The sequence below is a fragment of the Lepisosteus oculatus genome, chromosome 14 (assembly GCF_040954835.1).
Source record: "Lepisosteus oculatus isolate fLepOcu1 chromosome 14, fLepOcu1.hap2, whole genome shotgun sequence".
Lineage (NCBI taxonomy): Eukaryota > Metazoa > Chordata > Actinopteri > Semionotiformes > Lepisosteidae > Lepisosteus > Lepisosteus oculatus.
The window spans coordinates 4,410,756-4,427,829 of NC_090709.1; the positions used below are offsets into that span (position 1 = coordinate 4,410,756).

At 50.1% G+C, this 17,074-nt stretch overlaps 1 protein-coding gene and 1 pseudogene across 1 annotated transcript; one reads left to right on the forward strand and one right to left on the reverse strand.

Moving 5' to 3' along the window:
* Positions 1 to 17,074, reverse strand: part of LOC102695046 (zinc finger protein 721-like) — a 1,154,024-nt pseudogene that overhangs the window by 69,849 nt on the left and 1,067,101 nt on the right.
* LOC138243321 (uncharacterized) lies at positions 6,830 to 15,504 on the forward strand. Its single transcript, XM_069198887.1, has 9 exons — positions 6,830 to 6,870; positions 7,592 to 7,785; positions 8,107 to 8,261; positions 8,750 to 9,138; positions 9,600 to 9,808; positions 10,450 to 10,688; positions 11,281 to 11,399; positions 14,384 to 14,512; positions 15,149 to 15,504. Exons 1-9 carry the CDS (start codon positions 6,855 to 6,857, stop codon positions 15,502 to 15,504), a joined length of 1,806 nt encoding a protein of 601 aa, XP_069054988.1. The 5' UTR covers positions 6,830 to 6,854.

A 17,074-nucleotide genomic window follows, 5' to 3' on the forward strand; every position in this document is an offset into this window, starting at 1 on the left:
GGAGGGGAGACTCCTGGGAAAGCTGAGGCTGCTGCTGGGAGAGGTGTGAGGGGGGACAGTAGGGGGCGCTCACCCTGCGGTCTGTGTGGGTCCTGATGCCCCAGTATAGTGATGGGGACACTGGACTGTCCTTCTGATGAGACGTAAAACCACGCCTGTAGCGCTTTCACGAAACCTCTTAGAGTTGCGAGAATGCTTGTTTTGTGTATAAAATACATTGTGGATGATTTCTCAGCCTTTACTTTTTCGATTTTATGACATTTTTTTGACCATGCACGAATATTCTTTTGTCCATATCTTCGAAATGGAAGCACAGAACGCCGTCAAACCAAATGCATTTTAAAGACCACGACTTGTGGATATTTCCACAGCCTTTACATCAAACTATCAGCTAATTATCTTTTTTTAAACCTCCGGTTTTTCATCGATGCGTAATTACGCACGAACTGAAACCCGGGGGACCGCTGTGTGCACACGTTCACAAAGCGAGAAATACTGTTCAATACGGCTTCATGCGAAAAACCCGTATATGACCATAGGAAGCAGAACAGCGCAGTCTCCCATTACCCAGACTGTAAGCACGGGAATAAAGCTTTGTTTGATTTCTGAAACCCTTCCTTTACGCCCTGTTTTCATTCAGGTAAGGGTCAACTATATTCACAATACTACTGACAGCAAGAAGATTAAAATATTCTTTTCTCAGCAGCTTATTAAAAACAGCTCCCATGATGTTCAAACCGATTTTTTACACAGAACACTGACACAGCTTTGCATTCTGAATCTCTTTTTCTCATGCTTTTATTTAATATGGCACAATGCACTGGGATAGGGGTATTCTGTTCACAAACCAATAGCATTTAAACCACAGCACCCACAATGCAGCAAGTGTTTTGCACACTAAGCAGGTCCTCTGACTTTTCCCAGCTTTGTTTTGGGTTGTGGAACCTTTCTTTATATTTTTTAGGATTTTCTGAAGATAACACTACAGGTAATACACTGGGACAGGTGGGTCATCTTCATGGCTCAATAGGATTTCAAATACAGCACCCACACTGCTGAAACCAAGTGTTATACACACCAGACAGGCCCCCTAACTTTATATAACCTTGCTGTGGCTGTGGCCCCTTTCTTTAATTTTTTATGATTTTTTGAAGATAACACTACAGGTAATACACTGGGACAGGTGGGTCATCTTCATGGCTCAATAGCATTTCAAATACAGCACCCACTCTGCTGAAACCAAGTGTTTTACACACCAGACAGGCCCCCGGACCTCGTACAACCTTGCTGTGGCTGTGGCCCCTTTCTTTAATTTTTTATGATTTTTTGAAGATAACACTACAGGTAATACACTGGGACAGGTGGGTCATCTTCATGGCTCAATAGCATTTCAAATACAGCACCCACTCTGCTGAAACCAAGTGTTTTACACACCAGACAGGCCCCCGGACCTCGTACAACCTTGCTGTGGCTGTGGCCCCTTTCTTTAATTTTTTATGATTTTCTGAAGATTACACTACAGGTAATACACTGGGACGGGTGGGTCGTCTTCATGGCTCAATAGCATTTCAAATACAGCACCCACTCTGCTGAAACCAAGTGTTTTACACACCAGACAGGCCCCCGGACCTCGTACAACCTTGCTGTGGCTGTGGCCCCTTTCTTTATTTTTTTAATAAGAATTTTAGTTTTTCAATATGGCACCATTAGACAGGCGGTACATGGGGATTGGGGGATGCTATTCATGAGTCAATAACTCTTCAAGCACAACAGCCACAGTGCTGCAACCAGGTGTTTTACACCAGACATTTCCCCTAACCTTATACAACCTCGCTTTGAGTTGTGGAACATTTATTTATTTTTTAATTGTTTTTTTGACTATAATCAAGTGTTGTGCTCACTAGGCAGGCCTCCTGACCTTACACAGACATGATTTGTTGTGTGCAACTTTAATTATCTTTTTAGGATTTTTTGAACATGGCAACTTCCACCGAGACGGGTGGGGGGTGTGGGGGTGCTCTTCAATAGCTTTTTCATCTATACACACAAACGGATGTAACCAAGACACTCAGAACCTGTCACGCAGGGGCTGACTGCTGAGGATAGGGATCCAATGCGGTGCCCTTGGTAGGGTTGGCGCGAGACGCAGGCGTAGTCGGAGTAAACAGGCAGGGGCCCGAGTCCGGGAAGGCGTAGTACAGGCATAGGCACAGAATCGACAGGCGAAGGCGTAGTCGAGGGACTGGCAGGGGTCAGGGTCCGGGAAGGCGTAGAAGTTGCGTCGGTAGGCAGAGGCGTAAATGAAGAGACAGGCTGGGGTCAGGATCCGAGAAAGCGTAAAACAGGCGAAGGTACAAAATCGAGTGGCTAAAGCAGTTGTCGGAAAAGCGGGGTCGAGGTCCAGGGGAGAAGTCATAGTAAGGCAAAGGCGTAGTTAGTAGGTAAGCTCCAGGAGAGAATCTCAATTGTGAGCAATGACCGGGGGACAGATGAGGGTTTAAGTAGAGGACTGATTGACATGTGCACGTTTGGTATGGGGAGAGCTCGAGGGAATGCGGGAGCGCTTGCCTGCGTGAGGGAGATTCATGACAGAGCAACAGAATCAACCTGAACTCATAGAAAAACAAGAATGCTCCCGAGACACCTGAATCCCCCTCCTGGACCACTCTGGTATCAACACCCCCAAACCCATCCATACCAGCTAACAAGATTCAGAATCGGTGCAACCCTCCAACCTGGACCAAGAGCAGGATGGGACAAGAACCTGCACCACACTACGTACACAGGTTTGTATTTTTGGCTGAAGATGAAAATGTCTAACATAGATTGTTTTGGTTCTAGCAAACAATAAAAATAGTTGTTAAAATCCAAACACACATAATGAGATCACTCTCTGTCAGTATGTGTAACATTCTGGGTCTGGGCTCCTCTGTATTTGGGCTAAAGAGAGTTCAACAACATTTATTAAATGCACTGACATCATAATCTGACAAGATCCATTGTTTAGGGGAGACTTGACCACCCACTGTCCCCCTGGTATCGTGAAGCTCATTGTCCTTTAGCTTTCCAAAACCAGAATCACTTGGGACTCCGGGGGGATCGGTGTATGCAAAATATGAATTCCTTATGCAAGAAATTGTATATGGTCAATATAGCGATCATATCTTATCAGCAGATGGTAATCTCCAAGGAACAAGTAATAGGTTTATTCCACGCTGAAAAATGATCAAATGATTGATGAACCCAAGTGATTTGAAAGAAATGTTAAACAACTCAAAGCGAGGTTGTATAAGGTTAGGGGAGCTGTCTGGTGTGTAAAACACCTGGTTGCAGCACTGTGGCTGTTGTGCTTGAAGAGCTTTTGACTCGTGAAGAGCACGATGTACTATCCCCATGTACCGCCTGTCTAATGGTGCCATATTGAAAAACTCATAAAAAAATAAAGAAAGGGGCCACAACCACAGCAAGGTTGTATAAGGTTCTGGGGGCTGTCTGGTGTGTAAAACACCTGGTTTCAGCAGTGTGGCTGTTGTATTTGAAATGCTATTGAGCCATGAAGACGACCCACCTATCCCAGTGTATTACCTGTAGTGTTATCTTCAAAAAATCATAAAAAATTAAAGAAAGGGGCCACAGCCACAGCAAGGTTATATAAAGTTAGGGGGCCTGTCTGGTGTGTAAAACACTTGGTTTCAGCAGTGTGGGTGCTGTATTTGAAATGCTATTGAGCCATGAAGACGACCCACCCGTCCCAGTGTATTACCTGTAGTGTAATCTTCAGAAAATCATAAAAAATTAAAGAAAGGGGCCACAGCCACAGCAAGGTTGTACGAGGTCCGGGGGCCTGTCTGGTGTGTAAAACACTTGGTTTCAGCAGAGTGGGTGCTGTATTTGAAATGCTATTGAGCCATGAAGACGACCCACCCGTCCCAGTGTATTACCTGTAGTGTTATCTTCAGAAACTCATTAAAAAATAAAGAAAGGGGCCACAGCCACAGCAAGGTTGTACGAGGTTCTGGGGCCTGTCTGGTGTGTAAAACACTTGGTTTCAGCAGAGTGGGTGCTGTATTTGAAATGCTATTGAGCCATGAAGACGACCCACCCGTCCCAGTGTATTACCTGTAGTGTTATCTTCAGAAACTCATTAAAAAATAAAGAAAGGGGCCACAGCCACAGCAAGGTTGTACGAGGTTCTGGGGCCTGTCTGGTGTGTAAAACACTTGGTTTCAGCAGAGTGGGTGCTGTATTTGAAATGCTATTGAGCCATGAAGACGACCCACCCGTCCCAGTGTATTACCTGTAGTGTAATCTTCAGAAAATCATAAAAAATTAAAGAAAGGGGCCACAGCCACAGCAAGGTTGTACGAGGTCCGGGGGCCTGTCTGGTGTGTAAAACACTTGGTTTCAGCAGAGTGGGTGCTGTATTTGAAATGCTATTGAGCCATGAAGACGACCCACCCGTCCCAGTGTATTACCTGTAGTGTTATCTTCAGAAACTCATTAAAAAATAAAGAAAGGGGCCACAGCCACAGCAAGGTTGTACGAGGTTCTGGGGCCTGTCTGGTGTGTAAAACACTTGGTTTCAGCAGAGTGGGTGCTGTATTTGAAATGCTATTGAGCCATGAAGACGACCCACCCGTCCCAGTGTATTACCTGTAGTGTAATCTTCAGAAAATCATAAAAAATTAAAGAAAGGGGCCACAGCCACAGCAAGGTTGTACGAGGTCCGGGGGCCTGTCTGGTGTGTAAAACACTTGGTTTCAGCAGAGTGGGTGCTGTATTTGAAATGCTATTGAGCCATGAAAACGACCCACCCATCCCACCTGTAGTGTTATCTTCAGAAAATCATAAAAAAATAAAGGTTCCATAACCCAAAACAAAGCTGGGAATAGTCAGATGACCTGCTTAGTGTGCAAAACACTTACCTGCAGCATTGTGGGTGCTGTGGTTTAAATGCTATTGGTTTGTGAACAGAATACCCCTATCCCAGTGCATTGTGCCACATTAAATAAAAGCAAGAGAAAAAGAGATTCAGAACACAAAGCTGTGTCAGTGTTCTGTGTAAAAAATCGGTTTGAACATCATGGGAGCTGTTTTTAATAAGCTGCTGAGTAAAGAATATTTTAATCTTCCTGCTGTCAGTAGTATTTTCAATATAGTTGACCCTTACCTGAATGAAAACAGGACGTAAAGGAAGGGTTTCAGAAATCAAACAAAGCTTTATTCCCGTGCTTACAGTCTGGGTAATTGGAGACCGCGCTGTTCTGCTTCCTATGGTCATATACGGGTTTTTCGCATGAAGCCGTATTGAACAGTATTTCTCGCTTTGTGAACGTGTGCACACAGCGGTCCCCCGGGTTCCAGTTCGTGTGTAATTACGCATCGATGAAAAACCGGAGGTTTAAAAAAAGATAATTAGCTCACCGATAGATTGATGTAAAGGCTGTGGAAATATCCACAAGTCGTGGTCTTTAAAATGCTTTTGGTTTGAAGGCGTTCTGTGCTTCCATTGCGGAGATATGGACAAAAGCATATTCGTGCTTGGTCAAAAAAATGTCATAAAAACGAAAAAGTAAAGGCTGAGAAATCATCCACAATGTATTTTATACACAAAGCAAGTGTTTTTGTAACTCTAAGAGATTTCGTGAAAGCGCTACAGGCGTGCCAAAATCGTTTTCGAACTTCAAGCTAACTTTACCCCGGTTGCGCCGATCCTACGCGAGCATGGAGTGTGTGTGTGTGAACTGTGATGGACTGGTGTCCTGTCCAGTGTGTGTGTGTCCTGTGATGGACTGGTGTCCTGTCCTGTGTGTGTGTGTGTCCTGTGATGGACTGGTGTCCTGTCCTGTGTGTGTGTTAAGCAGGCGTAATTCCACGCCGAAACGTGGACGGAAAAAAAAACCCAGGGTGTGTGTCCGTTTCTGCTTTTCTGCGTGGAATGAATCCCCGCCGCACTCTTTCACGGTGCAGGACTGTGGGTGTCTCGGGGTTCCTGTTCCAATCAGAAAGGTTCAAATCTGCGTCTGTGGGGGGTTTTAATGACCGATGCGTAACGCAATAAGGATTAAAAAGGGACACGCGCGTGGCTTTCTTTCGGGTTCCCCTGTCTCGCGTGAAGAGCACTAGAACTGTCATTCAGTAAGAATTTGCAACTTCACTCCAATCCCTAGCAAACGCGGTAGAGGCAGCAGCTATAAAATAAGATGAGATTACTTTAACTAGCCCTATACAATTTCTTGCATGAGGAATGTGTCTTTTCACAGACCCCAGCTTGCTCTCCGACAGGGAGCTGGGGGTCAGAGCGCAGGGTCGGCCATTTATACAGCACCTCTGGAACAGTTGGGGTGAAGGGCTTCCTCTGCCGGCCCCGGGATTGGAACCGGCAGACCCTGAGGCACAGAGTCACTGCTCCGCGCTCCGCCCCTTTGTATATAAGGAATTAATTCATTAGATACAGCGAGGCACCGGCAGAAACACACCAGTGACCCTCTACTCGCCAGCGAAGAAGCAAACACGCACGCTGGAGCTGCCCCTATAATGAAGGACCCTGGAAAAAGTTTCCTCTTACCCAAAAGGGGGGTACAGGTCATATTATTCAACCCCCTTACACCTATATAGCGCCTTTCCGGACTCTCCAGCTCTCTCCGGGTCACGGGGATCCCCTCCACCCCCCACCAGTGTGGAGCCCTGCCTGGGTGACGCTTAGGGTGACAGAGATGCAGGGAAAGGAAGAGCAGATACTGACCACAGATTTTTTTTAAAGACGAGGGAGGGAGAAACAAAGCTATTTAAAAAAAAAACATTTTGATCTTCGTCTCCCTCTTTTCCAGAAGTAAAGAAGATCAGCAACAAAAATGGCGGAGAACAAAGGTAGGTGTGTTGGTACCTCCGAGGTCGAAAAAAGGATCACCGACTGCATGCCATGTGACAAGTCGGCTTAAAGATCAGACGCTGTTAAACGAAGGAACTTCTCATCCCGTTATAAGGACGGAAGTCTGAGAAAATCAAGGATGACGTTCTTGAGCAGCGTCAAGTGAGATCTAATTTACAAAATCGAAGATGAATGCCCCCCAAAACAGCCGCGGGTGGTTATATTATCCTCGGGAATCTCTTCCTTATGTCCAAATGGCTTCAAGTGTGGGAACGCGTAGACCTGATGGAAGTCTGATAGGACTTGGGGCGCCCTCTGGCGGAAAAGAGCCAAATTATCAGCCTCTCGGCCCTCTTCAACAATGAGGCGTCCTCAAATAACTAGTAAAAAAAGTTACTCGTTACTACTAAAAGACCCGCTTATTAGATCTCCTTTACCACCATTTCCTCATCGATGTTCTAGAAAATTAATTTTTAGTTTTGGATTTAAGTGAAAACAGCGCTGTGGTTCCCCCTTTGGGAATGGCGCAAACTCCCGGCTCTTTCCTCCCTGTTGCTGGGACGAGCTTTTCCTGCAGCGGCCGAGGCAGCTGCATTTGAACGCTCTCCTCCCCTCCAGTCTTATCCGTCTGCCGGGCTGTTTTCGCCAGCTCGCGGCGGATTTTAACGCGGCCTCCTGTCCGGTTTCTCTCTCTCTCTCTCCGCCTGCGTGCGGGCGCAGTCCAGGCCGGTTTCCATGCGGTGCAGTCGGTGATCCAGCTCCAGGAGCTGGTCTCCGTGGTGCAGAAGGCGGCCATGCTGTTCAAGGTGTCCTACTTCAGCCTCTGCCAGTACCCGGATCTGGAGACCAAAGTCCACCAGCGGGAGACGGAGTCGCGCAAGTTGTGCATCTCCACAGCGGCTGCGTTTTTACAGGTAGGCAACGCGCCCTTTAAATATCATTATTGCTGGCCCATCAGCACTAATAGTGATGCTCGTGTAGTGGACCACTGCCTGGAAGTGTATTTAAAACTGATGGGGGGGGGGGGCAGCACGTCTGTACACAAAGGATGGGGTGTGGAACAAGCTGCCCAGTCCATGTGGTTGAAGCCGATGCCCTGGCTCCTCTCCAGACACAGCTGGGTGAGCTCCTCCAGTCAGGACAGGAGGCTCTTCTGTACATAGAGGGTGGTGGGGGTAGGGAACAGGTAACTTTACCTTTCTCTCTCATTTCCGGTTCTTCCCCCCCCCCCGAAGTGTGCCAACGTGGGGACCGACATCATGAAACGGGTGTTCCCAGCAATTCGGCAGGCGGTGAGGGACCAGCAAATGCAGTCGGCCCGGGTCAGCCTGGAGCTGTCCAAGACCCTGATCCAGAAGATGTGCTCCGACGTGCAGGACGTCGTGGAAAAGTACGCATTTTTATTTTCTCTGGGGAATTCCAGCTGCGACTGCTGGGTCTGTTGATGCTCTCTTGGGGAAGGGGGTTAAATATCATTCTCATCATTTTAATCGGAGTTCAGTCAGCCTCAAGATGGAAGGGTTGAACTGAACACCTCCCAAGGCACTTGTTTTTCTCTGTCGTGAGAACATAAGAAGGGCCAAGTCCTCTTTTTCATTTCTAACCGGTCTAGCCTGTTTTAATGGTTAATGGATCCGAGGCTGCAATGGTGTGAAAGTAGCCAGTTTTCAACCACAGAGCTGGGCAGGTTGTTCCACACCCCCACCACACTTTGTGCAAAGAGGTGTTTTCTGTTCTCCGCTTTCAAACGCTTTCAGATAGTTTTACACTCCCTTCAGACTAAAGAGACTCAGTTCCTCCAGCAGGACGGTGTGGGACACACCCTTCAGACTAAAGAGACTCAGTTCCTCCTGCCTGTTCTCTCTCTCTCGACCGCAGGTACGAGAGCCTGAACGGCAGCGTGGCCGGCACCTGCAGCGATGTGAAGGCGGTCCGCGAGAGCGAGCAGCAGGAGAGGGAGAAGAAGACGCAGGAGGCAGAGGCGCTGCGGGCACAGGCCCACGCCCTGAAGGACCGGCTGGCCCGCCTGAACGAGGTAAAAGCCCGGGTGGGCCGGCAGATCCAGGACAAGCTGGCGGAGAAGAGGCGGCGCCAGGGCGGCTGCTGGGCCTACAGCGACAAGAGCAACAACGCCCGGCTGAGCGCCCTGGAGGGCGAGCTGCGCCACCTCTATGGGCAGGACAACTGCCTCACCCGGGAGATCTGGGACAATGCGGCCGAGCTGAACCGCATGCAGGCCGTCTACTCCCAGGTGCTGGTGGAAATAGGTAAGCGTGCCGATTGAGGGGGGTGTCCATGCCTGGTCCTGGACTGGTGTCCTGTCCAGGGTGTGTGTGTGTCTGTGTGTGTGTCCTGTGATGGACTGGTGTCCTGTCAAGCGTGTGTGTGTCCTGTGATGGACTGGTGTCCTGTCCAGGGTGTGTGAGTGTGTGTGTGTGTCCTGTGATGGACTGGCGTCCTGTCCAGGGTGTGTGTGTGTCCTGTGATGGACTGGTGTCCTGTGATGGACTGGCGTCCTGTCCAGGGTGTGTGTGTGTCCTGTGATGGACTGGTGTCCTGTCCAGCGTGTGTTTGTGTGTTTGTGTGTTTGTGTGTTTATGTGTGTGTGTGTGTGTGTGTGTGTGTGTGTGTGTGTGTCCTGTGATGGACTGCTGTCCTGTCCAGGGTGAACCCTGCCTTGTGCCTGTTGCTTGCTGCCCACCCGTCTCCCTCTCTCCCTCTCCCTCAGGGAAGCTCGGGAAGCCCAAGCAGCTGCAGGAGGTGCAGCGCTGCCTGTCCCGTGTCCAGCAGATCCTGCTGAGGCTGCACAACTTCTGCGACACGGCTCGGGTGGCCATCGCCAGCCTGGGGCAGAAGACCGAGGCGGGAGAGAGCTTCCTGGATTACATCCAGGACTTCAAGGAGGAGTACCTGAAGAGCCTGGATGAGGCGGAGCAGGTGGGTGGAGGGGCAGATCGGTGGTGTGATTTTCTCTCCCGAATTTCAGTGGGAGCCTCCGTCAGTCAGACGGGTAGCTGTCTACAGTAGCTGGAAATAAGGAAACTACGATATTTTAGGACAGTCATTCATTTTAGAGTTAATAACTGCCATTTTTCTCCACACATCTACACACTGTGCACAAATGCACACTACACACATTCTGACTACAACGGCACCGTACACACCAACACAATGCATACACTCAACTGATCTGATACAATCGCACTCTACACCCTACTATACTGTATACACACTACACATGCACACACATTCGTACTATATCCATCAACACAACGCATACACACTACACACACACACATTGATACTGTACACATCGTCGCAACGCATACACACACTGTACACACAACTGATCTGTATTCACAATACACACAACGACACACTACACATGCATGCACATTCGTACTACATACATCAACGCATACACACTTTACACAACACTGATCTGTATACACAATACACACAACCACACTCTACACCCAACTATACTGTATACACACTACACATTTGTACTGTGTACATCAATGCAACACATACACACAATTGATCTGCGCGCACGCACACGCACATGCACACTCCAGTCCTTCCAGGTGCTGTGTGCCTGCTGCTCCAGTGTGGGGGAGAAGTTCTCTCACTGCGAAGACGCCTACAGCTTCCTGGCCCTGCGCCCCTCCAGTCTGTCTGCGGAGCAGCTGCAGAGGGAGTACGACCGGGCCCTGAAAGAGCCTCTCCCAGGACATGGCCATCGGAGTCTGAGGCAGGAGGAAGAGGGCCGGGAAGAGCTCTCTCACGGCCTCTGCGCTTCCTGCATTATAATGGGGTCCCTGCTTGGCCATCTGTCTAGTTTCTTGATGATGTCATGTGGTGATTTATGATGTCATGGGGGATGGTAGTCACTTTTCCCTGCTCCTGGGGTTCTGGTGAGGAGTTATCATGCAGACTAGGATCAAGGCTAGGGTGTTGCTGGTCTACAGCAGGGGGGTTTGGTTATGTCCATGTTTCTAGTGTGACTGCAGAACATTTCAAATGCACCTTTTTGACTGTGTTCATTAATGGAATTTGGACAGCTTAAGTGAGGGGGGCGACTGTCACATAGCTCCACAATGTCATACTTGGGATCCCCCACACACGGTGTAATTCATGTGCCTGATCCCCATCTGTATTGCATGAAATAATTGAACTACACAATAAAATGGTCTCGATGGGAGCAGTCTGATTCCTTTGCCGTCTGTGATACAAGCTGCCCAGCCCTGTGGTTTAAGCCGATACCAAGGCTTCTCTCCAGACACAGCTAGGTGAGCTCCTCCAGTCAGGACAGGAAGCTCTTCTGTACACAGAGGGTGGTGGGGTTGGGGAACAAGCTGCCCAGCCGTGTTGTTGAAGCTTATTCCTTCGCTTCTCTCCGGACACAGCTGGGTGAGCTTCTCCAGTCAGGACAGGAGGGTCTTCTGTACACAGAGGGGGGCAGGGGTGTGGAACAAGCCGCCCAGCCCTGTGGTGGAAGCCGAGACCCTGGCTTCTCTCCAGAAACGTACCCTTCCATTTGACTAAACAACCTTTTCTCCATATCCCTGCTTTACCCTGAGAGCCAAGAGGGTGGAGTCCCATCCAAATAACAAAAGACAACACATCTATTCAACTGACACTCAGAGGTGACCGAACACATTTCAGGTTTACACCCCAGTTAAACGTGCCTTTCCTTCATTTCAGATCACTCTGCTCCCCACGATCTCTGAAAACCCACTCTCACACACCACGCCCGAACAAAGACAGACATTGAAGTTCGCCATTACTAAATGACATTCGTATTAGTTCACGCATGTATTAATGTTCACTGGAAAGCAGTTTCAGTTAAATATTACAATTTACCCAGCGACAGCTGCATAACAGACTCATGACAGTAGTGACCATATTATGTCCACCCTATCTGGGGACGTTCTAATGTGACTCCAGCTGCTTAAACCACATGAAGAGGTGATGTCAGTTCGTCCCCCTACTTCAGTAACCACTAGAGGGCAGCAGCTCTTGCTCTGAGTTCGCTGAAAGAGAGACTTACAGAAGACACAGGCGCAAGAACGGAGCCTGGAGAGATGTTCAAATAAATGCCGACCCCCAGAGAGACCCGACTGTGTAAGAGCCTGGGACCTGTGAAAAGAGTCTTTTATATTTCTATTTAATTGATTTTTTTATATTTATTTTGTATTGCTGTACGCATCTTAATTTTTCGTCTATTCTGGTGTCTGTTTTTTTTTTGCTTGTCTTGGACTGCTGTAACACATCAATTTCCCTTCAGGATCAATAAAGTCTTATCTATCTTCTGCTCTGTTTTGTACCATACAGAATGATGAGTTAAAAGCCAAGTCAGCCATTTACAGAGCAACGCCCACACTAACACAGATGATTTTTTTTTAATTCCCACAACAGATAACAGTATATTCAAACAAAGCAACAGCAATATAATAAAGCTGACAGGAGCTACTTTAACACCTCACGCTCTTTCACACTTCAATTCTCTCAACAGATGGGCCAAATAAAAAATCCAGCAAAGAGATAAGACTTTTATTGTCCCCTGAGGGATTTTTTTATGGACACCCAGCACTCCTGTACATTTAAATAGCATGTACAAAAAGAGAGAAGAAAATATAATAATTGCACATTACACTATTACAAAAAATAACAAAAACACTGCACATCATTCTATTGCACATGTACAGTAGAACACATAACATGGAACATTTATAACACATCGCAAAAACATATTGCACTCAGGTGGGTTGTAAGAGTCAAAATCGTTTATCCTTGACATTATTGTGTTGACAGCTGTAATGCATAGTGGAACAAAGGAATGTTTGTATCCGTTTCACTTACCTTTGGGAACCCTGAAACGTTTGCCAGAAGGAATAAGTTGGTATTCAGGGTTGAGGATGTGGGAAGGATCTGATATTGTTCCTGCCTGTCTGATTAGGGATTTTTCAAAGATGGGCTGTGGGGAGGGCTGCTGTTTCACTCCCTTGACCTTGAAAGCTGTCTGGATGAGGCGGGTCATTTGCCATTTAAAATGAACTGATAGATGACCGAACCACACTGAAATACCATATCTGATAATGCTCTCGATTATAGCTCCAGAGACAGATAAAGTGGGTGACCGCAGCTACTGTCTGCAACACTGTGTGGTGTGAATGATACAGGGTGTAAAGACCTTTTTCAGACGAGCTGCGATCAAATGATCGGAACACATAGGAGATGAAACTGGAAATTAGACCATCTAACAACCCAGCAAACAGGGCTGAATGGATAAGAAAACCCATAATTAATGAAGAAATATGAAGAATCACAGGAGAAAATATATGAAATAATTTAAAAAAACAGGAGTATAACAGTGGAGCTGATGTATGATATGCAAACAGACAAAAGGAAAAAAAAAATCATTGTAAATGGAAACAAAAAACATTCTAAGCAAGAAATTATTCTGCAGACTTCATGCTGTCAACACTAAAGGCAATTCAAGTTAAACATGGGGCTAACTTCAGCGGCCACGTTTGTTGCTTCTGGTCTTAAGGCTGAATTCCAGTTTGGGGTGCTGCTTTTAGTTCATTACAACTGACCCCAGCAGGAAGGGCAGCCCCTACATCACAATTCTCGCGAGCTCTCACCCGTGATGAGAGCAGCCTTGCGCTGATCTCCACAAACATGGCGACCATACAGGACTTGCACAACATTCACGAATTCGTGAAGGTCTTGGAATTTCTCACATTTTGCAGTACCCTCAATAATTTCTTCTGAGACGGAGATTTAATAACTGGTTGGAGACACTGGGGCAGCAGTCCCCGTTTAACACTACAAAGTGTACATTGCCACAAAGAAAATACGTGTTCCTAAAAAACGTTGCAAATGAAAAGATTCCCAATAGCCTCTGAACACAACTATAAAGTTTACTTTTACAGCGGTGAATCTATTTGGTAATAAACAAACAAGCCAATAGCATAATACCTTAACGCCCTCGCCCAGTGGTGAGGAGGAAGTGCACCTAGGTGCTCATAGTACCGCAAAGCAGGCTGGGAGTTGTAGCCGGGGGGAGTCTGAGGGTCAGCACGATGATATGTATCTGCATATGTAAATATTGTGATAGTAGTTTTAGTGTCCTGTATAGCTCTATAAGTGTATAGCCCGAAGTTAACGAGTTACCACCCTAGCCATGTGTAAGTGTTCTGTCGGTTTCCTCATGTGTGTATAGCCTGTGTTTGGTTTTTGTGTGGTTTTGTTTGGAGAATAAAGCCGTCGCTTGGTTTACTATCATGTCTCCACTTGTCCTTTGTCCTGAGGGAACCTGAAAAATGTTACATTGGTGTCAGAACCGGGCAGAGATGGCCGGCCACCTGGCAGCGGCGCTGTAAAGAGTGGCCTGCCAGGTTCTCCTGGATGTCCCAGAGGAGGACTAAGGTGAATACACGGCGCTGGCAGCAGCTCTCCGGCTGGGCCCGGTCGCCACTGATGTCATGTTCCTCGCCCGCCGAGGATACCCGGCTTTCCCCCGGGAGGCGCAGCGGGAGATGGCTCTTCAGGCCTTTCTCAAGGCCCTCTTACCCGAGGAGCCGTGCCGAAACAGGGAAACAGGTGCTTGCCTTCCGTCTGGGTACAGCGACGGTGCGCCTGCTACCTCGCACCCATCCAGGAGGACTGCATTCTGGGGCTGGACCTACTGCAGCGAGTGGGGGCCAGTTTGGACTTGGACTGGCAGGAGTTGGTGTGGCAGGGAGAGCGACTTCACCTGGTGGAGGGCAGGCCCGGCGAAGGCCGAGGGACGCGGGCTTGCCGGAGCCTGGGGAATAAAAGGCAGTGGCGGTGGCAGTTGCCGGGGCAGACCGGGCCTGCGAGCCGGGGAGTGAGTGTGCCGGATCCAGCCCCTGAATCACCCGGGGGGCCTGACAAGGCGGCGGTGGCGGTGGCGGGGGCCGAGCATTGCGTGGAAGTGAGGCGCGCCATTGAGGACCTCTACCAGTGAAGCTGTGAGGGCCTCGATTGGGACCAGTGGCAGTGGCTCCAGGAACTACTCACCCAAAACGAGGACCTCTTTGCGGCAAGGGATGACGACTGCACCCGCACCGCCCTGGTCCAACACGACATCAACATTGGCGACGCTAGGCCCATCTGCATCCCACCGGGACACATGGCTCATGCCAAGCATACTCCCGCTGAGGAAAAAATCTGAGAGATGGCCGCAGTGGGGGTGATTGAGCCCTCCGCGAGCCTGTGGTCGGCGCCAGCTATACTGAAAAAAAGACGGCTCGTGGAGGTTCTGCGTGAACTACCGCAAGCTGAATGAGGTCACCTGGAAAGATTCCTACCCCCTGCCGAGGATAGACGATGCCTTGGACTACATCACAGGGTCGACCTGCTTCAGCTCCTTTGACCTCCGCTGCAGCTACTGGCAGGTACCGCTCGCTCCCGATGCTCGACCGAAGACGGCCTTTTCCATCGGCCAGGGCCTCTGGCAGTTTACTGTCATGCCCTTTGGCCTGTGCAATGCCCTGGCGACTTTCGAGAGGCTGATGGAGAGGGTGCTGGCATTGGTCCCGCGGAACCAGTGTGTGCTGTATCTGGACGACCTGCTGGTTCATGCCCGGGGTTTCGACTAGGCCTTGACGAACCTCCAGGCGGTGCTGGCCTGCATCTGCTGTGCTGTCCTGAGGCTCAACGCCCACAAGTGAGAGCTCCTGCTGCGGGAGGGGACTTTCCTGGGTTGTTGGACATGTTGTTGGACCGCGAGGGGTGGCTACAGACCCAGGTAAGGTTGCTGCAGTGAGGGGATGGCTGACTCCCCGCACCGTCGCAGAGCTGCATTCTGGGGTTGGCGTTGTATTATCGGAGGTTCGTCCGGGACTTTGCCAGCATCTCTCCCCCACTGCACTGCCTCACCGACAAGGGCCGCCGTTTCGAATTGGACTCGGGCTGCGAGACGGCTTTCGGTCGGTTACGTGAAGCTCTGGAGGGGGCCCCCGTGCTAGACTACCTCGATCCGTGGTTACAGTATATCCTAGATACCGACGCGAGTGTCTCGGAGGTGGGTGCGGTGTTGGCGCAGGAGGGGCCGGATGGGGAGCGGTTAGTGGCCTACTATAGTCGGGCTTTGACTAGGCCTGAGCGGAACTACTGCATGACCCGTCGCGAGCTGCTGGCGGTGATGGCGGCGGTCCACCACTTCAGGCCGTACCTGTTCGGGACCCGATTCCGGTTGAGGACCGACCATGCATCCCTCACCTGATAGCTCCACTTTAAGGAGCCAGAGGGGCAGATGGCGCGATGGATAGAGATCCTGCAGGAGTACGACTTCACTGTAGTGCACCGTGCGGGGTCTCGCCATCTCAATGCCGACGCTCTCTCGCGGCGCCCCTGCGAGGCCACGGACTGCCACCACTGCGCCCGGCGGGAGCAGCGTGAGGAGGCTGTCCGCACCGCGGCCACGGCCCGGGAGGGGCCGCTGGGGGTGGGCCTGCCGGGGGTGGGCCTGCCAGACCTGGCGCAGTGTCAGGCAGCTGATCCTGACGTTGGGCCGGTGCTCCGCTGGAGGGCAGCAGGAGTGCGGCCTACGCGAGAGGAGCTCGCCCCGCACCCAAAGTCCGTCAAGGCCCTCTGCGCCCTGTGGGAGGCCTTGGAGGTAAAGGATGGGGTGCTGCGCCGGGGGTGGCGGGTACCCTCCAGTGGCTAGGTACGGTGGCAGCGGGTGGTGCCTCGGTCGCTCCGCGGGGCGGTGCTCCGAGCACGGCATGGCCAGCCAGGCGTGGGGCACTTTGGCGGTAAAAAAACCCTGCAGCGCCTCCGAGGCCATTTTTATTGGGGTCTTTGCCACTGGGACGTGGAGCGGTACTGCCAAACGTGTGTGGTGTGCGTGGCGCAGAAGGGTCCCTCTGAGTGCTCCCGGGCCCCCCTCCAACAACACCAGGTGGGGGCTCCTATGGAGCGGGTGGGGGTAACTTCGAGTCCCAGGTCTTCGCCAGAGTGTGCCAGCGCCTGGGGATCACTAAGACGCGGACCACACCGCTGCATCCCCAGAGCGACAGGTTGGTAGAGCGGTTTAATCGGACGCTCGCCACCCAGCTGGCCACCCTGGTGTCCCGGCACCAACGGTACTGGGACCGCCACCTCCCCCTTGCGCTCTGGGCGTACAGGACTGCGGTCCAGGAATCCACCGGGTGTACCCCGGCCTCG